This window comes from Quercus lobata, chromosome 1, assembly GCF_001633185.2.
Source record: "Quercus lobata isolate SW786 chromosome 1, ValleyOak3.0 Primary Assembly, whole genome shotgun sequence".
Classification (NCBI taxonomy): domain Eukaryota; kingdom Viridiplantae; phylum Streptophyta; class Magnoliopsida; order Fagales; family Fagaceae; genus Quercus; species Quercus lobata.
Genome location: NC_044904.1, coordinates 13,693,936 through 13,720,848, shown reverse-complemented (window position 1 = coordinate 13,720,848; position 26,913 = coordinate 13,693,936). Strand labels below are relative to the sequence as shown.

The 26,913-nt window shown below is 35.6% G+C and overlaps 3 protein-coding genes across 5 annotated transcripts; 1 reads left to right on the top strand and 2 right to left on the bottom strand.

Annotated features, from left to right (window-relative positions):
• Positions 1-2,635: 2,635 nt before the first annotated feature.
• On the bottom strand, positions 2,636-3,019 carry LOC115995393. The gene has a single exon (XM_031119949.1). The coding sequence runs from the start codon at positions 3,017-3,019 to the stop codon at positions 2,636-2,638; it is 384 nt and encodes a 127-aa protein (XP_030975809.1).
• Positions 3,020-4,929: 1,910 nt separating this feature from the next.
• On the bottom strand, positions 4,930-7,640 carry LOC115995373. The gene is made up of 4 exons (XM_031119927.1): positions 7,574-7,640; positions 7,026-7,474; positions 5,944-6,606; positions 4,930-5,784 (listed from the first exon to the last, which is right to left on the bottom strand). Exons 1-4 carry the CDS (start codon positions 7,638-7,640, stop codon positions 4,930-4,932), a joined length of 2,034 nt encoding a protein of 677 aa, XP_030975787.1.
• Positions 7,641-11,435: 3,795 nt separating this feature from the next.
• Positions 11,436-22,171, top strand: LOC115979982 (trichohyalin-like). Of its 3 annotated transcripts, none has more exons than XM_031102139.1 (6): positions 11,436-11,639; positions 13,452-13,543; positions 16,762-16,901; positions 18,573-20,246; positions 20,332-21,224; positions 21,308-22,171. In XM_031102139.1, exons 4-6 carry the CDS (start codon positions 18,611-18,613, stop codon positions 22,016-22,018), a joined length of 3,240 nt encoding a protein of 1,079 aa, XP_030957999.1. In that variant the 5' UTR covers positions 11,436-11,639; positions 13,452-13,543; positions 16,762-16,901; positions 18,573-18,610; the 3' UTR covers positions 22,019-22,171. The 3 variants fall into 3 exon arrangements, with proteins under 3 accessions (XP_030957999.1, XP_030958007.1, XP_030958012.1); XM_031102147.1 differs by having other exon boundaries at positions 16,752-16,901; XM_031102152.1 differs by lacking the exons at positions 11,436-11,639; positions 13,452-13,543; positions 16,762-16,901 and having other exon boundaries at positions 18,750-18,839; positions 18,926-20,246.
• Positions 22,172-26,913: the final 4,742 nt, after the last annotated feature.

Sequence of the window (26,913 nt, the reverse complement as noted above, 5' to 3'; positions counted from 1 at the left end):
TAAACAGATGTAGTAATAAATGTGATTGACGAGTTTCAATCACCTCATAAATGAATATTGGTTATACCCAAGGGCTATAACTCCTACTAAAAAAAAATTAACATAGCTACATATTTAAAAAATCTAACAGTTGAATTGCATTTTTTTTATATTCTTAACACGCATAGCAAATTTCATACAAATCAGATGTTATTTACTATTTAATACATAAACTTATTTTTGATGCATGATTTTAGATTACAAAAATTTGAAATTTAAACATTTGATTAAGGACATGACTATTGATCTTTGATTTTTTTAAAATTTTGCAAGTATGGAGGATATAAAAAAAAATGATATCCAATAATAAATTTGTTAAAATTCACATCTAATAAAAAAGAATTAAACTACAACCAAGTTTGTAACAAAATTTTATCAATATTGAATTACCTTTGCAAACTCAATGTAGCTAGAAAATCTTATAGTATTCATTGCACTACTCAATTATCATTTTACATGTAATACATATACATAGTGAATTCATATGTTATACTTTAATGATGGATAATTAATAATAATTATGAAAGGACAAACTTAAATACAGTAATTAGGTGTTATTCCTTAGGTTATTCTCTTAAAATTCTGTCATTTTAATTTTTTCACATAGGATGAAAGTGTATTTTTTAGTTAAGTAGATACGTGACTAAATCTTAAAAAGAGAACCTAAAGAACAGTATTTAAGGTACTGTACCTAACTTTTATTCATTATGAAAAATGGTGAAAATAGTATACGAAATGATAATTCAAATAGTTTTGATATGGACATAACTCTATTTCACACAAAATTAAGGTGGACAAAATAACACTTTTCAAATTACGGATAAACAACTTGAATTTATACTAAGTTTACTATAATTACCCGTTTTTATATTCATTTTAAAGGAACCATCAAACATAGGTGTAAGGACACGATTTGGTGACGAACCTAATAGTATTGGGTTCACACGTAAAAGGCCCAGACAATACAATTTTTAGAGCGTGGGTGTAAAGAACTAGGTTAACTATAGTACTTCCCTCCAAGATTTCCCTTAAACCTGTTTCAGGTACAAGGTCGGTCTCACAAATATTTTTCTTCTGTGAATCCTACCACTTTCCTTTCTTACTTTCTTCTCTCCTCTTTTTCTCTGTTTCTTCGTCCTTCTCTTTTTCTCCTTTCTTTCCCGATCCGATCCCCTGTTTCAGGTTCTTCTTTTAGTTTATATACTTCCCTTTGCGCTTCATCCTTGCCGCACACGTGTAGGTTGGGTTCGGAGGATTTCTTTCTGTCCCATCTGGCACCTCCTGGAACTTCCTATGGGCAGCTGTAAGGCTGCCTTCCCACTGTGCAGGTATCACCTCCACATTAATGCGGCCAGAGAGTTGGTTGAGAGGTCATTAATGCGGAGGTATCTGTAGCTTCAGATATTTGTTTGCCTTATCTCTTTCACTTTTAGTCGGCTACTCTACCCTTTGAGATGACCGAATTCGGAGCTCTGATCGTAATGAGCCCACGTCTTGATCGTCCTCGGAAACGATCGTCCTCGGACGAGTTATGCCGAGGACCAGGGTATCCTTGGACGGATATACGATCTCTGATGGGCCGCTGGCCCAACAGTCCTGACCCCATTCTGAACCCTAGGGGCCCATCAATCGAACGGTCCCCACAATAGGAAATTAAAATAATTTAATATAAAATAATTTTTCCTAAGTAAATTATTTTTCATAAAATATTAATGTTGAAAAGTTTTTCTTTTTGGAATCAATAAACTTTTAGGGGGTGTTTGGTAGTTTAGTTTGAACATATTTTTGAGTATTTTAAACAATATTACATATTTTTTTCATTCATATATATATATATATATCAAAAATACCCAAATAACATTACTCAAATTTTTATTAAAAAAAATAAAAGAAAAGAGAGGTTTATGTTTGAATATTCTTCTTAAAAAAAATTTGTGTGATTAACATTTATCTTCCGACATTCATAAGGACACTTGGCTTATATTTGTACGAAACCTCCAGGATTCAGGAATCATCAGAGCACAGATCTTGTCACTTTGTCACCTCATCCATATTCCAATTTTGGTGTGTCAAAATCAGGGCCCACAGTTGCACAGTAGAAAGGTCGAAGTACCCTACGAAATAATAACAAATCCTTTTCTTGGAGCTCCCTTTATAGCCATTGGATTGAACAAAAGTTTTTCTCATAATTTATTTGAAATGAAACTTTTTAAACTTTTTATATAACTTTATTAGAATGATTTTATTATATCTTTTATATTCATAAAATTACAAGAAGATCAAAGATCAATTACTATATTATTAAAGAAATATTAAAATTTAAAATTTTTATGATCTAAAATTGTGTACAAAAAATAATTTTATTAATTGAATAGTAAATAACATCCCGATAAGCAATATAAAATTCAATGATTATCAGCCTGTTAGATAGAGTTGTTAAACAACTTATTTTTAGTTTTTAAACAACATTACACATTTTTTTTACCTACATGTATTTAAAAAAATACAAACAATATTACTCAAACACCTCTACCAAACGGACCCTATATATATATAATTTTTTTTTTTTTTTGAGAATCAAGTTGATGAATTTTTATCAATCAGATGCACAAAGTCTATCAGACATAACATAAGGACTAATGTCCGAAGGAACAGACTTCATCCAGATAGTTAAAGATGAGCCAAACTTAGCTTTCTTGGCTAAAGCATCAGCCACAGAATTTCCTTGTTTAAGTACATGGGAAAAAGTGCAGCTCTCAAGAGCTTCTACGAATGCTAATGTATCATGAATAAGGTGCCCAAAAGCAGATTGAAACATGTCCCCTCTCTTAAGGGAGTTTATGACTGTTTTCAAGTCTCCTTCTAAGGTGGTATGACGAAGACCTACTTCCTGGACAAACAGGGCAGCTAGCTTGGCTGCTAAGCATTCTAGCTGAGTAACAAAAGGTGGCAAGGGGATTTTTTCAGACATTGCCGCCATGATCTCTCCTTCATGGCGCCATCAAAGTTTGTCTTGTACTCCCCCGTGCTAGGAGCAACCCAGTTTGCTCGAGTGGTTCGGCGTTGAGTCACTCTGTTTTGTGGGGCATGAGTATAGAGAGATAAATATCTCTTGGCTTCTGGCACAACCTGATTCAGGGGAAGCACTTCGCTGTTCAGCCTAAGTTTATTGCGCCGATTCTAGAGAAACTAGGCAGTCACAACAAAGAGCTCGAGCTTACTGAGCTGGGCAAGGACCAGTTCTACAAGGTTTTTAAAGGAGCCGATAAAAGCTCTGTGTCTGTCGACCCAATGGACATCAACGGACCATATGTGATGGATAGAGTCGTAGCTCCAGAGTGCATGTAGAATGGATTTCGGATGTAAGGAGCATTGCTGGCAAGTGTCCTTGGTTAGAACTCTCCTTTTTTGTAGGTTCACTTTCGTAGGTAGGGCATTTGAGCATGCTTTCCACAAAAAATGCTTGATCTTCCCTGGCAAGTGAGCCTTCCATATTTTCTTCCAAAATCCATTTGTATTCTCGGTCTACACCACAGTGGGTTGTTCGGCGGATTCATTTTCGCATGGCCATTGATAACCCGATTTCACTTCATAGGACCTGTCCCTACTGTTGGGCCAATAAAGGTAGTCGGGCTATGTTGAGGTGCACAGTGGAATGGTTTTGATTTTTTAGGCTTCAGTGGGCAGAAAGAGTTCATCAATGACATGTACATCCCAACACTTTGTTAGAGGATCAATCAAGGTAGATACGGTAGCATCTCTGTAGGATAGGATTGGTGGAGATTGTATTGTCCCTTTGGCTTTACTAGGCAGCCAGTTTGAGTCATAAATCTTGATCTGTGATCTATCTCCTACTCTCCATTTTGCTCCTTGTTTGATGATATTTCTAGCATGTAGGATGCTTTTCCAAGCAAAGGAGCCAGAGGATGTTTTTGCTTCAAACACCGACCCCGTTGAAAAATATTTTGCTTTGAAAACCTTGTAGAAAAGGGAATTTTTATCATGTACCAGTCTCCAAACTTGCTTTGCTAGCATGGCCTCATTGAACTTGGATAGGTCTTTGAAACCCATTCCACCCTCCATTTTTGGCTTACACAAAGTTTCCCAATTTTTTCAATGGATTTTCCTCCGGTCTCCTCTTTGACCTCACCAAAATTTTATAATCATCATCTCGATCTCCTTACATAAGCCTATGGGTAGACGAAAGCAGCTCATAGCAAAAGTGGGGATTGCTTGTACTACTGCCTTAAGGAGGATTTCTTTGCCTGCTTGGGAGAGTAGTTTTTCCTTCCACCCTTGGATTTTTCCCCACACTCTTTCTTTGATGAAGTTTAGGCTAGCACTTCTATTTCTGCCCACCACAACTGGTAAACCCAAGTATTTTTCGTACTTCTTAATCTCCGGGATACCAAGGAAAGTTTTTATGTCATTTTTTACCTCCAAAGGGACTGACTTGCTGAAGAAAAGGGTGGTTTTTTCCTTGTTGATGTGCTGGCCCGAAGCATGCTCATAGAGATCCAAAATTCCTTGGATTGTTTGAATATCACTTATCTGGGCACGACAAAAGAGGAGACTATCATCACCAAAAAATAAGAGTGAGATTTTTGGACCATACTGGCATAGGGAATATCCTCTTATTTTGTCTTCCACAACTGCTTGCTTAATGAGTGCATTAAGGCCTTCAGAGCATAAAATGAAGAGGTATGGAGATAGTGGGTCGCCCTGCCGGATGCCTTTTGAAGGTATAATGTGCCCCTTTGGCTCGCCATTTACTAAAATTGAGTAGGAGACTGTACTGATGCACTCTGATATTAGCTTAATCCACTTTCTGTCAAAACCCATTTTTTCCATTAGCTTCAGCAAGAAACCCCATTCCACTCTATCAAATGCTTAGCTCATGTCTAGCTTGAGAGTCATTGCGCCTATTTTTCCGGATCTCTTGGTCTTCATGCGGTGGAGAGTCTCAAAAGCAACAAGTATGTTATTTGAAATTGCCTTATTAGATTGGAAAGCACTTTGAGTTTCAGATATAATATTAGGTAAAAACTGTTTTAATCTATTCGCCAAAACCTTGGAAATAAGTTTATACACGATATTACACAAGGCAATAGGATGAAATTCAGTTACCTTCTCTGGGCTTTTCACCTTGGGAATAATGGTTATGAAGGTGTGATTTATACCTGGTGGAATATGACCGGAGTTTAAACAAGAGAGGACTGCATCTGCTACATCACTGCCAATTTCTCCCCAATAGTGTTGGAAAAAAATAGGGGGCATACCGTTTGGTCTCAGGGCCTTTAGAGGGGCCATTTGGGAGAGAGCAATATTGACTTCTTCTCTTGTGAAGGTTCGACCAAGGACAACATTCATGTTATCAGTTACTGTACGTTGGACTAAGTTGCACACCTTATCAATTTCGCTCGGCTTTGAGGAGGTAAACAGGTCGGTGTAGAACTCCACCAATAGTTTTGAGACATTTTCATCCCCGGTACACATAACATTGTTTTGATCGCGAAGCCCATGGATATTATTGCGCCGAAATCTATGTGATGCCCTGCTGTGAAAATAACTTGTGTTTTTGTCACCTGATGCAATCCAATGGGATTTTGAACGTTGAAGCCATAATTTTTCTTCAGCTACTAAAAGTGCATTAATCTCATGTTTTAGCTGCTGAACAATATCAAAGTTTGCTCCTTGAAGAGCAAGGTTTTCGGCCTGTTTCAGTAGCTTCTTTTTCTCGCCTATCTGCCTTGTAATGTTCCCAAAATGTTGCTTACTCCACTAGCGCAAATTGTTTTGACAGTTGCGAATTTTTCCAGCAATGTTAACCATGGGAGAGGACCCACAGTTGTACCTCCATGCCGAGCTAACTGTTTCATGGCAGCCTTCGTGATCCAACCAAACCTGTTCGAACCTCCAAGGTCTCTGCTTTTGATTATTGATTCCCATTGGGTGAATGATGATCGGCTTGTGGTCTGAAGTACCACTTTCAAGCGTGCAGGCCTTTGTAGCAGGGAATAAACTCAGCCAATCATGTGATCCAACAGCCCTGTCAAGCCTCTCCCAAATCGTTGTCCCATTCGGATAAGATTTATACCAGGTAAATTTGTTCCCTACAAACCCCAGATCGACGAAACCACACTCATCAGGGACATCTCGAAACTCCTGCATCTGCTGATTCGGTCTTGGCCTACCACCTACTTTTTCATGAGACTTTGCAATCTTGTTGAAATCTCCTGCACATAGCCAAGGTAGGTTGGATTGTCGTTGCAGCCTTCTCAAAATTCTCCATGACTCAGGGTGGTTTTGTGTCTCCGGATAGCCATAGAAACCTGTAAATCTCCAACTGCCCTCCTTCCCTTTATTGATGATGGCATCAATGTAGTTTTGCGAAGCATCTTCCACCACTAAGTCTATATCCTTTTTCCAGAACAAAGCTAATCCTCCCCCTCTTGTGACTCGTGAAACTCCAAATGAATCTCCAAACTTCATTCTTTCTTTCAAACTGTTTAGCCTAGCTTTGTCTAGCCATGTTTCGGCTAAGAACATGAGGATCTTGCGCTTGGACTAGATCTCCAAGCTCTCGAATTGCTTGGAAGTTCCCAAGCCCCCGACAATTCCAGCAGAGAAGACTCATGGCTCCCGGCTGGGCTGGGAGGCAGCCATCGCCGTTCTTGACTCAATTGATTTGTCATTTGTCACTACTCTTTTTTTGCTAGGCAAACCACAACAGTCCTCTGAAGTGAAGGGGCGTTTCAAGGAGATAGCTTCATGCAACACCAGGTCGCCTTCATTGGTACCTTCATAGGTTGGACGTGTAATTCTTTTCCAGGTCCTATGAGTTAGGAGGCTAAGGTTTTGGTCTACGCAAGAAGGTGTCAGGGTACCAGTGGGTTTGGTATAGAAGGCATGCTATGGCACCTGACCTTTTGGTTGTTTGGGGGGGGGGGGAGGGCGTGGATTTCATTAAGCTCATCCAAGTCAACCGTTGAAACTGTTGCCCTAGAATCATGGCTATTTAATCCACATTTATGGGTTGCTTCACTGTCAGGATCAACTTCGAATTTCTTCTCGTTCGTGTCTCTTAACGTGCTATAAGTGTTATCTCCTTTTATGGCATGGGCCGTTATGCCATTTAATTCTAATGATTGCCCCTTTAGACCCTCATTAATTATGTCCATAGATTCCGTTTGTTTCCCTTTCTGTACTGTGCTCGTCGGAGGAGTTGTCACCGTCGTTTCTTCCTCACCTGCTGTTGAGTCACGGTTAGACCTTGACAGCCCCTTTTCCTTCTTCCTTGACTCATAGTAACCTGGAACTTTGATTACTGCTTTCCTCGGCATGGCCAATGGTAAAGCTTTAATCCATGGATCATATTCTTTATCATCTGTGGACAGAGTGCCATCGCTCTCAATCCATTTGTCGCAGTTTCTGTCTGTGTGGTCAAGACAACCACACTAGTAGCAAAGGATTGGTAATCTCTCATACTTGAAACTTACCCACCCTGTCTCTCCCTTTCCCATTGAAATCTTACGTCCATGACATAATGGAATGTTCATATCCACAATAACTCTTACCCGGAAATATGTTCCTCCTTCCATTTCTGAGATATCCGTATCCTTACACACCTCTCCAATCACAGTGCATAGTTCTTCAGCCACCCCCCCTGTTTAGGAAGTGAAGAGGAAGGTCGTGGATTTGGACCCACAATAGAACTTTGTTGAAGCTAAGTTCACTAACAAGTGTAGCGGTATCATGCCAGTAGAGGGCGACTAGATGTTTATCGAAGCTCCATGGTTGGAGCAATAAAATCTTCTCAGTCTCCTCCTCGTTGTCAAAGACAAATAGAAGAATGTGATCTCCTACAGAGCGTACTTGGAAGCCGTTTTTCGAGCACCATAGAGGGCTGAAGGTTCTAATGATGGTCTCGGTGTTCAGTGCACGCTTTGTGAAGAATTTTGCTGCTAGAATAACTTCCCCAGTCGATCTCTCCTCTGATAGGGGAAGTTTGCTGTCTTCTCTATCGTTCAATGTTAGTTTGCTCAAATGTTTTGTTAATCCTTCCATTGCCATGAAAGCAGACACTCATGTTTCCCTACACCCCAAGAAAGAAAAACCCCCACAAACCCTACGAATAACAGTGTTATCCTAGGGACAAAACAGCCTTACAAGAAGGGACAACCTGAATTCTACAGTCAAAGAGAAGTTTGGAGCTCCAAAACTTTTCTTAGCACTGAGAAACTTTTTTCCTATATTTTTAAAGTTCACATCCAAAACTAGTTTGAAAATAAACCTTATTTCATTCTATTATGAAATCACACAAGCCAATTGTACTGGTTCACATTCGTTTAACCCATTGCCTACGTTAATTTTGATAATTGAATTGTTGTATATAATCAAATGTCTTAACAAAATATAAACAATTATACTACTGATATCAATATTGAAGATTGGTTAAGTTGAATATTTTGTACAAGTATAATACGTGAATGTTAAACAAAATTTTTATTAAAAAATACGGCACAATAGTCGTACTTTATTAACTATGCTTTTTAGTCGTAAAACTTGTGGGGCAACACTCTTTTCTTTTGGGTTCAAATGATTTTTTGACATCCTTGTTAAAATAATTTTTTTTTTAAACGTCTTTCAATAAAATATTTAACGCCCTTCAACTCACAAAATGAGTGGTCTACCGAAGTTTCAGCCAAAAAAAAGAGTGATCTAGCCAACTGATAATGTGCCACTCAATTATAATAAATAAGTGATACGATAAATTTCTTATATATATATATATATATATATATATATATATTGATAAGATAAGTTAATGAATGTCCAAGATATTGGTTTAAGACATATTTTTATAAACACCTAAAAGAAGATATATTTTTATAAACATTTTATGGGAAAAAAAAATCATTTTTTAAGACTTTTTATATTTCCCATAAAAATTGTGTCAAAACTTTCTTAAAATGATTTATTAACAATTTTTCTAAGAACACTTGTTAACATGACTCATTTACAATTTGTTGAGACATGTTGTAATTAATACAACATTATTTTCACGTGAGACTATATCAATTTCTTTTTTATTATATATCAATCACATGTGAAACCTAACAATTATGAAAAATATTATGCGGTTAGATTTATTAAATAAAAAAACATTTAGGATAAGTACATCATGGAATTATGTGGCATAAAATTAAAACAAAACCAAATTTTAAGGGTCAAAGGTGTAATTTAGTCATATATAGAGATTCTTATTGACTCTTTTGGTTGCTAATTGGTATTAGTTCCCTATTGTTCGTAGAAATTGTTCATAAGGTAGGTTGGTTTTTACTTTTTGGTTGTTTTATTTTACTTAGATTCTCACTATTTATAAATGAAGATTGTAGTTAAAAAACATATGTCCTTTCAAAAAAAAAAAACATATGTATTTTTTTTTTTTTTTAAATTTAATACAAACAAGGGTATCCAGACTTGGGCTAGGAAGACTCCCATGGGGTTGGCCCCAAGATAGAGGCAAGAAGTTTCGAACTTAGGATCTCATAAATATTATGCATCATTAGGAACCACTTATTGAACTTTTTGAAGTTTATATATATATATAAAAATTGCAAGACTTAGGTACAGAATTTAGGTATTATTCCTTAGGTTCCCTTCTTAAAATCAATGATGGAGCAATCCTTGGACATGGGGGGAGGGGGGGGGGGAGTGGCCCCCCTAAATTTTTTTAGTATATATATGTATTAATTTTAGCAATTTGTTTCAATAAATTTGCACTTTGTTCCCCTCAACAACATTATTAATCTTTTTAAGGGCTATAAAATTTTTTATTGATTTAAAATATGAAATAAATTTAACAAGCTCAACAACAAAATTTATCAATAGTAAACTTAAGCCCAAACAACACCCCAAAACAAACCCACGCAAGACACAAACAAAAAATAAAATAAAATAAAAAATTCCTAAGCCGATTCTAACTAGTCTAAGTGAATGCCTACACACATCTGTTAACACGCAAGACACAAAAAAGAAGGAAAAAAAGAAGAGAGAGAGGGTTTAAGCGGCAAAAGAGCAAGACACTCAAAAAAAAAAAAACCTAACTTTATAAATGAATGCTTATTTAGAGTTTCAATTTTTTTTTTTTTTAATACTTTTGTGCCCTTAACTCCAAGTCTTGGCTCTAGGGATGTTCACCAAACCGCAAAAACCACACCAAAACTGCCCGCAAAATGGCATAACCGCATCACACCACACCACAAGTAACAGTGCACCGCATGGGGCAGTGCGGTTTGCAGTTTTATAATAAGAAAATCTCACAAACCGCACTACATCATACCCTCTCTATATATTAATATATTATTTATTTTTAATATTAAATATATTATTAATAGTTTAATAACCCTCGTTAAAAAAAAAGTTTGATAATCTTAGCAAATGTTGACTAAGAAAACTAGCCCAAAATAAAGAAAAAACTAGTTTAATAGTTTAAAACTTGGCCCAAAACAAAGGGAAAAATTAATTTTGGGCTGGGTAGGAAAAACCCAAAATTTTAAAAATATACCGACTTCAAGCTAATCAAACCGCATCTTATACACTGTACCGCACATGTGATTGCAAAAATGAGGTGCAGTGTAGTTATGGTTTTGACTAAATTCTAAACCGTATCGCACCACACTGCACCGCACATGTGACCGCAAAAATAAGGAGCAGTGCAGTTATGATTTTAGTTAAATCATACTTCAAAGTATGGTGCTAAAAATGGCCTAAAATCGCACCGCACTGCACTACGAACACCCTCACCTGGCTCCATCTTTGCTTAAGATTCAGCCATGTGGTTATATTTAACTAAAAATATACTTCTATCTCATGAGAAAAAAGTCATATAGCTGAATTTTAAGAGTGAAACCTAAAAACAATACTTAAGTACTATACATAAATTTTGTCTTAAAAAGAAAAAAAAGAAAAAGAAAAAACATACGTTAAAAGTGAATGAAAATGCCACATACATATGGCGTGGGAGAAATAAATGGATTTGATTGTTATAAAAGCAAGGTCCATTTTTAAAATTTAAAAGCACAAGGTTTTTTTTTTTTTGGTAATGAAAAAAGTAGATGGCAATATGCCGTTTTTAGAAATAGGATACTTCAAAACGGAAGAGTTAATAGATTTTAGTATTATTTAAACTTTAGAAAGTCAAATAACTCATTTGTAACATTAGAGACTTTTTTTTTTTTGGAGGAAAATTAGAGACTAAAAACGCTTAACATGTAAATTTTAAAAACCAAAAGTGTATTTTGACATAAAAAAAAAATTCTTTCATTTTAATCTATTATTTTATAAACACTTGAACTTTACTCATTAATTTATTAATTTATTTTGAGATAGAGCTTTTCCATATCTCATGGTCAATTCCATGTCTCTATACCCTTCTTTTTATAGAACTGCACAACATTGGAAGCCCAAACGTGCGTCAATAGAAAATGTCCCGCCAGTTGAGTTTGTCACTTGGGAACCCAAACCCACAAAGCCGAAAAGACACAGACTTTGGCGCTACAAAGGAGACAACTACTGGACTTGCCGACATTCTTGAGGTAATTTATTGTATGTACTATTTCCTTATTTTGTGTTGAAAATCCTATGCTAATTCCATTCCCTGTTTTGACTCTTGCTTCTTGTCTGGTTCCATGGTTATCTTTCAGTTGTAGTTCTTGAGAAAATTTCATTGCCCATTTACTTAGAACTTGTTATTTTTACTCTAATACTTGCAAAAACTCATATGGGTAGCTAACCAATTCACCAATTCATTGGAATTTTGGTCTGTAATGAAATATTCAGCAACATATAATAGTTTCTCACACTGTCACACACACTTTTTATACAAATGTGAACGATGGTTTTGAGTTAAAAGGCTAGTACATTGAATGAACAGTCACAATTGGGAAGCTGAGCCTTGTGATTTCATGAACTGCAAATAATTTGAGCTGGGGCTATAGCAATTTTCTCTGCTGAGGCTAATCGGGTTGTTTTTTGGGGGGTTGTTGTTTTGGGTTTGGATTAATATGACTCATAGATTAAGCAATTTTTGGGAACACGAGGCATGTTGAGGGAGATGCATAAGGTTTGCTGTGGGGGGTTTGAATCATGTTTTATTTATTACTTTATGGTATCACCAATGCCTTGTAAGCATTTTTAAAACTTGTAAGAAAACCAGTTGGGCCTGGGTTTTCTGGCTTTAGTCTAAAGTGGATATCTTCTCTTCTCATTGATGTTGAGGGGATTTTTACATTGACGAGTCTTGTGCATTCAGAGTGATTTCTAGGGAATTAAACTTGGTGTATCATGTACAAATTGGCGAGAATTGGTTGTCATCGTGAATTGTTAAATCTCAAATACTATGAACTGCATGTAGGTTAGACTTTAGAGTCTTGAATTTATTAATCTAGGTTGTATTTGACACTGAAACTACTCTAATAAAGTATATAGGCATGTTTGGAGTGTTGCTGGATGCCCCTTTTGAATGCTCTATACCCTTTTTATACTTGATGACTCTTCAGTTACTGTTAATTATACGTTGCATCATCCTCGACTTTAGGAGTAATTTTCCTTGGTGATGTGTTGAGCTATCCTTGCTTTATGGAGTAGTTACTTAGTAAATATCCTCATGTCAATTCTATATGTTTGGCCTTCTTTCTGTTTCAAAGTTGTTACTTTAGAAGGTTATCTTTCTAACTTTTTCAATTTCTAGCCATTGTATAGCCATTAGATCTTGACACATGCCTTCGATTCCTTGACTTTTAAATATTTGGTTAGACATTAGATTATTTGGCTTTCAGGTTGAGGGCACTAGTAATCATTGTGACCCTTATAAATCATACTCTGATTGACCAATTTAAAATGTTAATATATTATTAAGAGTGTATGATTATGACAATATAAAAGAAAATTATGTAGTATGATGTGCTATTATGCTGTTTTAGTACAATATATTCGACCCTCAAGTTTAACACTCATGAGATTGCCTAATGTGCTATTATGTAAAGGCAAGAATTTCGCCTCCATCTCTCACTTTAGGATTTAAATCATATCAAATTATATAATAGTTATCAAATGCTGAAGTTTAATTGTAACTATTGTGGATTGTTTCACTTCTGTGAAATATTATTCTCATTTCCTTGAGATTGATTGCGGATAATATTGCAGCAAGGCAATCAAAAATCTTAAGTCATTTTAATTAAAATATTTAATTTACTTATGTATGAATGGGATTGAGTTTGTTTAGCTATCAATTTTGTTGTTATTAGGAATCAGTTGTATTAAGCTCTAATTAAGCTTAGTTATTAATTGTTAGTAAATTTAATGTTGAATGTTTATAGAGTTGCTCTGATATTTTGTTCTCTTTGCAGCTCTGGGAAGGTGCCTTACTTGCTCATATGTATGAAGGATTCTTATATTTTTACCTTGTTTATTCAGTGGGGGCTAGGCTTTACTGGAGATGGTATTAAATATTTTCATCCTGTCTGTTTCTTCTTTACTATTTATCTTGTTATTCAATGGAAAAGAAACTGTGCTTTTTAAAATCCTCAATATTAGAAGTCATATCTTTAATTTGAGAGCTTAATACCTCTTTCTGCATGACTGGAAAATAATATATTGTCAGGTTTAAATTTTATATCTAGCCTTCTTAAAGTGTTTCCAACTGCTCAACTTAATTTGATTTTTTTTTTTTGGATAGATAACGAAAAATTTTATTAAGAAAAAAATAGCCAACCCGAGTACATTGGAGATGTACTGTGGGGGCAAAAATCAAGAACCAAAATTACAATGATCAACTTAATTTGATTTGTATTCCACCACAATTTGCCTCCCTGAATTTACAACATATTAGATAATATCCTCTACCTGCAAGTCAAAAATTTGCTTAAAATTGAGATAGCATAACAGATGACATGGGGTTTTACATTTGTTTTCTGCCTGACTACTTGGGACTTGGGGTTGATTATTTCTTTTAAATCAAATCTATACAGAACTGCCATGTACTTTCAAAGGGTTGATTTTGTCTGTTTTCTGACAAACACCACATATACTTTTGACATCTATGATGACATGAACTCTGGAAATTAACTTCACTATGTTGATAAAACATCTAGTTCAATAATTTGTTTAGTATGACTGCATAATTATTTATATTTTCTGCTGTATGTTTGTTGTGTCTATTGTTCTTTCTTGCTGTGTGCTTACATAGAGCAATCTGACAGTGCTAGACAGGTTGAACTTTCAGTATGCATTACATGTTCTCATAAACATATTTTAAACACAGAAAGGGATGATTATGTACAACCTTATTCAAATATCTGAGAGTTCGTTGCTTCCTATCAAGAGATCATTTTTTGGACTTAAAGCATGTAGGCTTGATTCTCATTTCAGTGCCCAAAGATTAGCAAAAGTTTGTTATTCTGATGATTATGGAATCTGTTTGATTCATGTTCCTTTACCATGGTAGTAATGCCATCAAATGTATTAGAAGTTCAGATCATGCTGATTTATTTATCCAATTTTCCTGCTACATGTTCCAAAAATATTATTGACAAATGAATTACTAAATTTAGTTTCAAGATTGAAGGATAATCTTTAAATTTGTTCAATTACTTTTGAAAAATCTGATTTTAAACCCTAACTAACCAATTAATGGATTAAGTGTTGCTTAAGCCTAGAGTTTGCAATCAAATACATAGTGCTTCCACATTGAAAATCAACCACATGTATGTAAAAGCAATAAAGGCACCCAAGACATTAATGACAAAGTGGAAAACGATTGAAGAACACTCTAGGGTAACCTACTCATGTGAAATATCACTATAGAAGAATGGGTTACAATAGTCTATACTTACAAAACCTTTGTAAGTACTCACTCTATATGAAACCTCAACAAACAAATCGTTTACCTTCCACTATCTAGAGCTCAAGAATTCTTCTACAAAACTTTCTTCATGAATGAATTCGTCTGGGACCATCCGAACTTCGGTAACTCTTCGTAGAGATATATCAATGAACCCATTGGTAAAGGGTATGGCAACTCTATGGTTTGAACGAGAAACTCTGGAAGGAACTTATGAGGTAAACACTCAAGGGAGAGGGTTTTTTGAAGTTTTGGCTCAAGAAAATTAAGCTCTCACAAGGATAGCAATATGAGAGCCTCTCTCCTAAAAAAATGTGCATTAATGGTTGGTATTATATAGAAAAAAAGATTAAAACATGGAATCAACAAGCTCAAGCTTACTTTCTAATAAAATGTGGGCTTGGGCTCAAAAGCACAAGCAAGGGATTAGCAGTGTTAAGCAAAGGTAAGCAGTTAGGGCCTAACACACTGTGCTGTAAGCTAATCTGTTCACTTTAACAGTGATGCGAAGAGAGAAAGACTTCCTAACTTGTGATCAGCTGGCATCCTGCTCTTGAGGGGGTGGAGTCCTGGGAAGTCCCCTGTGGACGACTCCCATACAATTCTTTTTACTTTTTGCTGCAAGCAATTTTCATGTTTTGAGTTCGCTCGAGCAAGTATTCTAAAACTTAATTTCTCCAAGCTACTTCTTGGTTAGGCTGTCATCAAAGGATGTTAGAAAGCTCAAAAAAACTAGAGTTTTGAAGGCTCATGTTTGTCAAGTGTATTGATTAATTTAATTCTTTGTCTAGTTCAAATGTCAATTTATCCAACATCCTTCTACATTTACGTAGTGTCTTTCTCCATGTGTAATCCTTTGACAATGTCTTTCACTTTAGAAAGGAACTTTAAACAGTTCTAGTCTCTTCCTTCCAATTGATATGAGGTTGCATCAGTGGAATAGCTCATTCTTGGGGGTGCATAATGTGGCAGGGGAATTGGTGAGTGAAATGCATAACCAAATCAAATGCTTTGTTGTTAGTAAGGTTACTTGCTTATCTCGTAGGTTGTCTTTGACTAGTCTCCTTCCACAAAATGAACTTGCCAGTGGCTCCATATGTGTGTGTATAATAGTCCTTATGCTGTTTGTATATCTGAACTGCACATTGTGCAATTTAACGTTTTTTGTACAAGTTGGTGAAACTTACTACATGTAACTAGGAATTTCGAAAATGTGTCAGGTTCTACATAAACATGGCTTCCTGTAGAATATTATTGCTGTTAGAATTATTGCTGTTAGAATGCTTGCTATCAGTGCGTGACATTATTGATCATTTTGACAAAATTCAATACGTTAACAAATAGCATCTGAGATGGTATTTTCAAAGGATCCTATTATAATCTGGAGTACCTCATATTTGGAGATTATATGTAAAATTGTAAAAAAGAAATAATAGGTCTATTCAATGTCTAAGCAGCATCTGAACATGCACTATTGTATTATCTTATATCATTATTTTGGGTCTTTTGTGGACTTAACAGAGATTGAAACTTATGTAACCTGTGCCATGGTTTCCGTTGTAGAATATTTTGATCTTCAAAACATTTAGTTATGCACCTAAGTTCCACATGTATGGAATCTCATATATTTTTATGATACTTCTTTTTTGGATTTTTCTGTTCTTATCATTACACTGAGACATTGTATTTTCAATTTAGAATATTTTGGTCTTTGTAGAATGCAAGACAAATGAAATTTTGACTGATGAGATGGTATTTATAATAAATTATATTTAAGTGGGATTTCCTATTTCTTGTTGCTGATTAGTGATAATTAGGCACCCAATAGCCGCTTGAGCTTGAGGCTTGAGGCTTGAGGCTTGAAAGCCAGACAATATTTCAGGATGCATCATTTCAGGAGGGAGAAAAGAGCACATGGAAGCTGAATAAAAAGAGGGGTCTGGGTCATGCTGATTTGGTAAGTAGTTCCTTGATAAGTATGTATTCTTTTCAAGTAAATATTTGCTTCAAAATCCTTTTGAACTACAAGAGGGTAACAAAGACACTATCCACCTCTTCATCAAGTATAAATTATTCATGTCTAAGATAAAGGTTATATAGGTTCTATTTCTAACATATTATCTAAACCCACCTAAAACTGATGAAGGAAGCAATTTTTTTTTTTTTTTAAAAACTTGTTCATATTTAATTTTTTGGATTCAATTGTATTTTTATTGGTAAATTATATTTTATTTTAGGTATCAGTATTTAATTAGTTATATTAGTATTTTTATTTAATTTCCTAGAGTCAAGAGTATGTTTGTATTTCAATAATGAGGATTTCTTAAGTTAACTAGAATTAGGTTTTGGTAGTCAATTAGAATTAAGATTTCCTATGTTTGTTAGAATTAGGGTTTAGTTGTAGCAATCTATATGAGCACAATATTGTACTCCTATGGAGACAAGTTGACAGTTTGATTGGTAATAAAATTTCTCTTAGAATTCTTCCTGTGGCCATAGGTGCTGACTCCTAGAGGTTTTCTCTTGTTTGGTGCTACTTCAATCAAGCTTAGTTGTAGACTACTAGGTTATCTATCCATTAGTTTTCTGCTTTTCAATTTTGTTGTATCGTTTTGGTTTGTCCTGCGTCAATAACACAAAACATCATATCTAAATTATGAACAGAAAATCTGTAACTGCACCCTACATTTGATTTTTCCTCAAGCAAACAGGCAATCTCTCTCTTGGAGTCTTAAACAGTTTCAGTCTTAGCCCTGTTGTTGAAGTAAAAGGAAAAATGTAACAAAGAATAAAATGCCACAAAAATGCTCACAAGTATTTTCATTTAAGAAGAAGTAGAAAGCTTTGAACAGAGTTTCACATGATATTAAATCTTTCCTCCATTTTTTAAGTACAAGGGAAAATGAAAAAAGAATAAAATGCCACAAAAAAGCTCACAAAGTATTTTCATTTAAGAATGGGTAACAAGCTTTAGAATATAAAATGATAATTATTCTTTCCTCCCAAGTGAGGTTCATTAGGGTGAATCAATGAAGTTCAGATCCTTCTGATCATTGAAACTGAATTAATCTCCATAAAGCAATGGCCATTCCTCCATCCATTCTATTTAATGTTGTTGTTGTTGTTGTTGTTGTTTTTTTTTTTTTTTTTTTTTTTTTTTTTTTTTTTTTTTTTTTTTTTTTTTTCCAAGTATTTTGCTGAAACACATCAGGAAACTATTCAGAAAAAATCGCACCTGCATTTATAATGTCTTCATTTGTTGCTGCGTCTACAGATTTAAAGAAAGGGAAACCTACCTTCTAGAAAGTTTGTATGGACTTCCTATGAATCATCATATTTAAAGATAATGTAACGAGTTCATCTCATATATGTTTCTTTCTCTAAAATGTTGCTCTCAATTTCTTTCCTGTTTCCAATAATTGGGCATCATTCTACGTTGCAATTTCTTTCTTTTAACATTTTGGGCTTATAAACTTCTTTTGAATTTTAAACTTGTTATCTCCTTGAACATCTTTTTATTAGCATTATTCTTTCTTAGACTTGTAAACTTATTTTGAATTTTAAACTCTTTGGCTACTTAAACATCGTATTATCAACTTTATTCTGTCTTACGTTTTCTTCCTTACAGTGTTCTATGATTAAATTATCCTGCCTTCCTCTGTTCTCATGGCCCGTGCAAAGAGAATGATTGAGCGCCCATCAGTTTCTTATGAGGTGGAACTCGCTGAGAGGGAATCATCACCGGAGCAATCAATTGAAGCTGAAGCTAATGATACTGCACGTCTTCTTGCTGATCAATTGAGCAAAGAGAGTGAGAAAAAGAAGGATCTTCTTCTATCAACTTTTATCCCTATCACCTTCACTAAAGAAGTTGGTGAATCTTCATTGAGCTCAGGTGACCCTTCTAAACATTATACATTAGGTCCAGCTTTCGTAGGTCCTGCACCTAACAAATTCCTGCAATATTTTCCTTCTTGTAAGAATGGATCACCATTGTATCAAACAACATATTTTGACTGGGGCGTCTGGAACAACATAATCTCGATTGCTTCATGGTATCATTGTGATCAGACCTGGTCTGCCTGGGTTTCTAGGATGCATGCCATTTTGAAAGACAAGTGGGTTGATTTGGGTATTTGTGAGGCAATTTGCAGTTCTCAATTTGAAATGCCCCTTAATCAGCCCCTAATTGCGGCTTTGTTGTTATTTTGGTCTCCCGTGACCAATACTTTTCACTTTCCAGAGGGGTTTATGACCATCACTATTGCTGACGTGGTTAGTATGCTGGGATTATCAGCAATTGGGGATGTTCCTTACCCAGGCTATTCTCCTCCAGGTGTTGAGTCATATCATTGCCCTACTAAAGGAAGTGACTTAGGATATCAAGCGTTTTTGAAGAGAGAGGTGAGATATGATGACGAGATCACTTTCCAAGAGGAGTGTTCTTTCTATCTCTATTGGATTTGCAAATTTCTCGTTTGCAATCCATCAAAACGTATTCTTCAACAATTTGTGCCACTAGCTGTTGCGCTTGCTAAAAGGAAGAAATTAGCCTTGGCCCCATATTTTGTGGCCAATCTATATCGAGCTCTTTATTCTCTAACTGGAGAAAACCTTTCAAAGTCGATTGGTGGTCCTCTTTGGTTCTTCCAGATTTGGGCTTATGCATATTTCCCTATCTTAGCTCCAATTATTACAGATTATGGGAAATCTAAACCTATTAATTATGCCCAAATGTGGATGGAGGCTAGGTATGAGAAAGGAATAACCCCAACATTCAAGAGGTGCTTTGAAGTTTTCTTTGATATCCATAGGTCAAGATTGGACTTCGATTTCATGCCATTCTTTGAGAGGAAATTTGGCTCGAAGGAATTTCTGATAATGTCCTCGACCATGGAAGAGCCCGATGATATGATTCAACAGGTCTGGGGCAGCTGTCTTTTTTCTCGAGAGTTGATCACATATGGAGTTAAAAAGGCTGGCACTGAAATCTATGCCCCATCTCTGGTTGCTCGACAATTTGGGCTGGTGCAATCAATCCCAGCTCCCCCCACATGGACAATCAACGACCCTTGGAATACTCGAATCCAAGTGCCAGGGAATATCTTGGAGACTTTAGCTGCTGATTGTGAGGGAGCAGTGACCAGGTTTAAATTCAGACATTTTCAACAACTGCCAAAAGCCACAGATACCTTCAACACTTGGTGGGCTACATATATGGCCTCAAAAAATGATCCTGGGATTATGAAGCAAGCAGTAAGAAATCATTGCCCTGCATTTGCTCTCGAGGAAAGACTTGGAGGTATGATTTATTTATATATTTTTAAATTTTTTGTTGAACTGATATTTTTTTTCATGAGACTAATAATTGCCTTAATATATTGTAGATGTCATCTCAACCTCTTACCAAGAGCCTTCAGAAGGTGACAACTTGAAGGTCTTCACTGTCCTCTCTCCTGTGCCTCTTCAACAAGTGTCTCCTCGACGGTCCCTAAGGCGAAAACAGGTAGATGCCAAGAGAAAGCTTCAAGTTGAGGAAGAAGTTGATGCTGAGAGGAGAACTAAAAAGAATAATGTCACAGAGATTGAGGCTGATCTCTTAAAGCTTGTAGAAATGCAGGCGGAGGTGGACAAACAAATTGCTGCTCTTAAAAAAGTAAAAAATGAATTTGAAGAAGAGCATAGGAGTTTGATCAAAAAGAAATTTGAGGAGGATGAGAGCAAATTTGAAAAGAAAAGGAAGGTTGATGAAGAGCGTCCTAAAAAGAAAGGGAAGAGACAGAAGGATAAAGAAGATGCGGGAGATATGGACGAAGAGGGGAGGAAGAAAAAGGAATTGATTAGCAAAATGGAAGAAGAAGAAAAAGAACGGAAAAATAAATTTTCTGAATCATTTGAGAAAAAGCAAAGAGAAGAAGAAGAGAGTAAAATAAAAGAAGCAGAAGATAAGAGGAAGAAAATTGAGAAGGAACAAAGGCAGGAAGGAAAAGAAAGAAGGAAGGAGGAAGAAACAAATACAAAGGAAAAAGAAGAGCACATGAGGAAGGTAGCAGAGGAAAATGAAGAGGAGGAAAGAAAAAGAAAAGAAAAGGGCGAAAAGAAAAAAGGAGAGGGGAGAAAGAAGAAAAAAGAGGAAGAAAGAAAAAGGCAAGAAGAAGAGAAGAAGCAGATTAAAGCAAAGAAAAGAAGGAAAGAAGGGGGAATTGATGCCACTCTTGGCAGAGAACCCTTGGCCCTCGATCAGCCAGACGTTGGGCTATCCACCCCGTTAGACTCACTGGTAAGCAATTATGGCTTTTCTTTGTTTCTTTTATGTTTGTGCTTTTGGTCTGTTATCTTAGCATTCAATTATATTATTGGCAGGGCTCTTACTCAAAAGAACCTCTACCATTCTCGACTGAGGCTGGAACACTCAATTATCTACTCAAGCAGGCCAAATTGACTTGTCTCACACTTGATGAGCCTTCAAATTCATCTTCTTCGGCCTCTGGTGCAACTTCTGAACCTTCTCAAGAGAGGCTAGAAGAGGCTTTGGTAGATTTGAATAGCTGTTTCAGACTTGGTATTGAGAAAGTGTTGCTCAACACTGAAGTTCTTAATAAGTTTAAGTCTTCATCAAAGATTCTTCTTCAGCATCGCTTTTTTCTCTCCGAAATTAGACACAGCGTGCTTAGACTTTTCTGCAATAACTTGGCTAATACCTCAAAGCATTTGAAGTTGAAGCAAAAAAAGGAGAAAGAATGTATTGAGTTGAGGAACCAACAGAGGAGGTTGATCGAGACCCGAGAAACCTATAAGCTTCAACTAAATGTCCTTGTGGAGCAAATCAGCGAGAAGGTTAAAAGAAGGGAACAAATGGAGCAGGAGCTTATGGTTCTGAATGCAGAAATCACTGAAGCTCAATCTAAGCTCCATCATCTTCAAACTCAAAAGGCCACAGTTTGTGAAGAGTTAAGCGAGCTACCAAAGACTGAAGAAACACTTGAGAGGCAACTTCGAGACATTTCAAAGTACGAGGAATATGTAGAAGATGGCTGGAGGGTGCTTCTTTCTATTTTTGATTTCTCTCCATAAGTACTTATGCTTTAAGCGAGTTTTTTGGTTCTTTTAATTGTAATTTAAAATTAGAGCAGTTTATGCTCATTTTCTTGAAGCTAGGTGTGCAGGACTTTTTAAGTATTTTCCATTTATTGATCTTATATGCTCACTGCTGTCATTCTACATCAATCGATAGTTATTCCTATTAAGTAATTTTCTAACCAAGTATGACCCTTCCCGTTTAGCATACCATTTGCCACATCTTAAGTCTTTTACTCCAATGTGTAAAATGACTCTCCTCTAAGTTTCCAACAGCAAAAGACTTAAATTTTACCCCCCCTTTTTTTAATAGGCCTTGGCCTTTTTTTGGAAGTATAATCAAATTCAAGAAATTTGCTTGCGACTCATCAATATCATCAAACTAAGAACCATGGCTGTATTGATAATCTAATTATATAGTTTTGCTCTGATATTTTATTCTCTTTGCAGCTCTGGGAAGGTGCCTTCTTACTTGCTCCTGTCTATGAATGATTCTTATACTTGTTTATTCAAAGGGGGCCAGGAATTGCTGGAGATGGAATTAAATATTTTCATCCTGTCTGTTCCTCTTTATGTTTTATGTTATTATTCATTGGAAAAAACACTGCTTTTAAAATCCTCAATACTATTAGTCATTTCTTGAGTTCAAGAGCTTAATTCCTTCGTATGCATGACTGGTACAAAATATCTTGTCATGAGTAAGTTTTATATCTGAACTACTTAAGGTGTCTCCAACTGCTCTACTCCATTTACCTTTTCCCCCACAATTTTCCCCCTTGAATTTTGATTATCATTATTAGATGATATTCTCAACCTGTGCTTCAATCATAAGAATAATTGAAAGTCAAAAACTTTGCCTTTCTGATATTGAGATAACAAAACAAATGACATGGGATTTTACAGTTAGTTATTTTCTGCTTCATTACTTGGGAGTTGGGCTTGATTATTTCTCTTAACTTAAATCAACTCAAGACAGCCACGTCCTTTTCCAATTGTTATTTTGTCTGTTTTCTGGCTATCACCTGATTCACTTGTGATGATTATGTTCGACATGAACTCTGGAAATCAACTTTTTTATGCTGATAATAACTTGTTTAGTGTGACTGCATCATTGTGTATATTTTCTGCCATGTGTTTGTTGTTTCTAACTTTCTATGTTGTTTTTTGCTGTGTGCTTACAGGGCTAGACCGTTGTAAGTACAGAAAGGGATAGTTACCCACTATTTTATTTAGATATCTTAAGACTTCCTTGCTTCCTTGCGGGTCTGATTCTCATTTGCAGTGCCCCCACTGTGTAGCAATGACTTGCCAAGTTTGTTATTCTAATGATTATGCAATCTGTTTCATTCATGTCCCTTAACCATGGCAGTAATGTCATCAAATGTATGAGAATTTCATTTCATGCTGCATTATTTACCCTGCTTGTAATTTACTTCTTCTCATGTGCTGAAAAGATTATCGACAGATACGACTCCTTGAGTTTTATCAGACACATGTATTCATGATTGTATGGTGGCCTTTTAATTTGTTCAATTACTGTGTCTGGCTGAATATAGTCTGTGGTGGCCCATGCCTCAATAACTGTTGGTAAAAGTTCTTTTAAAAAATTCAAGGTTAAGAACTTATGCTAGAAATTAGTTTGAAAATGCCACCTTTTGTGCCCAAAGTACACATTCCATAAAAGTGTTCCCTTGTGTCTTTTGACGTGACATTTCATATAATGGACTTGTCCAAGCACTTAAGGCTTAGCATGAAATCTATGATAGATATTGATACAGGACATGAATCTGGTAAGATGTTGAGATGCCAGCATGACTGACTCATAAAAATTCTGGACGCAAAACATTGGCATGTTAGTAAATGCGTCTTTGTGAAAAATGTTTAATTTCATTCTCAGAATGCGTTTCAAAACTCTCTTTTTTGTTTTTTGTTTTTTGTTTTTTTTTTTTTTTTTGTGTTTTTGTGTTTTTTTTTTTTTTTGAAAAGTTGTCATCTCATTACACTTATTTTGAAAAAAGATGGCCTAAATTTGGGATGGTTTATAAGCATGAATTTTGGATATATTGAATTGTGGCTTACATGCCTTAAGCTAATGGTAATATGCTATTCTTCCCCTCTCACTGCCCTGCTTTTCCAAAACTAGCTACCTATAAATATAATAAAAAAGCTCAAAATTAAACACACTAGTTGATGGAATGGAAGGTGGGATTCTATATTCTATAGCCCAAGTGCCTGCTTCTGAAGAGATAGAAGTAGGATCCTAGTGTGTCTTCCTTTGGTTGGCCTGTCATCAAAGGATGTTAGCACACTCGAGAACTAGAGGTTTGAAGGCTTGGGTTGGTCAAGCATATAAATTGATTTAATTCTTTGCCTGGTTTAAATATCAATTTATCCAACAATCTTCTACATGCAAGTGGTATCTTTCTCCATTACAATCCTTTGAAACTGTCTTGTACTTTGGAAAGAAGCTTTAAATGGTTCTAGTCTGATACTGACAATTGATATGTGGTCATTTAACGAATGGTTATATCAAAAAATCAAAGTATACCGCCAGCCGTCTAAGTATGGGTTGAATAGCTCATTTTGGAGGGTACAGAAGGGCAGGGGCATTGGTGAGTCAAAAGGCACCACCAAATCAAATGCCTCTTTTTAAGTGTTAGGACCAAGCGCTTACTCACTATACCAAAAGCTATGGTTGATGGTAAGAGCACAACTTTATTCTCTTAAAAGGGTGACAACCCAGAACTAAAGGGCCAAATGAGACTTGACTCAACCCGGCCTCTGCCTCTGGTAGGATGCTGAACTTGGCCCAATAGCCCTCTGCCAAACAGTAAGGTTACTTGCTTATCTCATTGGTTGTCTTTGGCTTCTGCATAACGCATTTGCTAATGGCTCCATATGCATCTGTATCATAGTTTCTCTGCTGCTTATATCTCTTAACTCTAAATCATGTAATTTTATTTCAAGTACAAGTTGGTGGAACTTACTACATGTAACTAGGAATTTTACAAAGGTGTTAGGTCTGACATAGACTTGGCTTCTATAGAATATTTTTGCTAGTTAGAATTAGTATACTTGCTATAGATGTGTGGCAGTATTGAATCTATTGATCATTTTGAAAAAATTTAATATATTAACAATTTGCCTTGATTTGAAGCGAAACATAGAATGAGCTTAGATATGTCATCTATTTCTTGGTCTAAGTTGAGCATGAAGTACACCATTTTCTGGAGTACTTGGGAAATGCTTGTGGAATAGTGGTAAATATGGGTCATAAAAGGATCATATAATTCCCTGGTGTACACCATTTTGGTAGATCTCTTTGTAAATTGGTAAAATAAGAAGATAGGGCTATGCAATGCCTAGCTGGCATCTGCACATGCACTACTGTATTATTTTATATAATTCTTGTATTTTGGATTTTTGTGGACTTATCCGAAACTCATGTAGTAATCTGTGGCATGGTTTCTGTTCTAAAAATATTTGAACTCAAAAGGTGGAGATATGCATCTAGTTCCACTTATATGAAAGTCTCAAATATTTCAATGATACTCATTTGAATTTTGTGTTTCTTATCAGACACTGAGATATTGTATTATTTATCAGTTTCAGAAAAATACTGTCTTCGAAGAATGCAGGTCTAATGAAATTTTGAATGGTGAGGTATCATTAATTATAACGAATTGTATTTACGTGGAATTTCCTATTTCTTGTTGATGATGAGTGATAATAGATACCCAATATCCATTTGATGTTTCAAAAGCCAAGCACCATTCCAGCACAGAGAGAAAAGAGCAAAAGATAGCTGAATAGAAAGTGGGGTCTGAGTCATATGCAGATTTGGTAAGTTGTTCCTTGATAAGAATGTATCCTTCTCAAGTGTGTCTCGGCTTTAAATCGTCTTCAAACTACAGCAGGGAACAAAAGACACCCTTCACGTCCTCGTCAAATGTAAATAATTCATGGCTAAGATAAAGGACATTCAGGCTCTATGCTAAGTTGCTAACGTATTGACATATAACACAAAACATCTTATCAAAATTATGAAAGCAAAAATCTGTAACTGGACCCCGCATTGATCTTTCCTCAAGCAAAACAAAGTAACCAACAATATCTATCAATGAGAAAAATGCCAGTGTCACAACAAAATACACAACCTTCGCCACTAGTGGTGGAAGGTTGTGTATTTTGTTGTGATCATAACATTTTTCATGCAGTAAATATGCTCACTAGTATATTCATTTTGAGAAGAGAGAGCAAGCTTTGGATAGAATATAAAATTAATGATATTAAAATCTTTCCTCCCATGTTAAAGAGGTTCTTTAGGAAGAATTAATCAAGTTCAGATCCTTCTTTGAGGAAAAAGCTTTACATGACTATATCTATATGTACTCCACTGATAGAATGTAAATGGTTAGGCCCATTTGGAGTTTTGGCCTCGGTAAATCTGATATTTATAAGGGAATCTTACTCAGTGCTACTGACGAAAGAAAACTCAGTAACCATGTAAATTTTGATGCTTTTTGGGTCCAATGACTGACTCGAAATTTATGATTGCAGGTTGGGAGGTACTGCTGATTCAAAGTGGACCATGATTTCGTGGCTCTGATGAAGAGATTCATGGTTTAATAAGTCATCTTTACCTTTATATCTTAATTTTGTCTTTGATACGTCTCTTTTGAAGGACCAGAGAGATACAGGCATTGTATATACTGACTGAAGATGTATTTTATTAAAATCTATTGCCATTAGCTAAGAGGGAAAATCTTATCTAGATATTGGATCCCTTATCCAATTCTTATGCATACAAATTAAAGTTTTTCATCTATCACTGAAATGTAGTTATCTATTCTTCTTTTCTAGTTGAAAGTCTGATCAGAGCTAGGAATGAT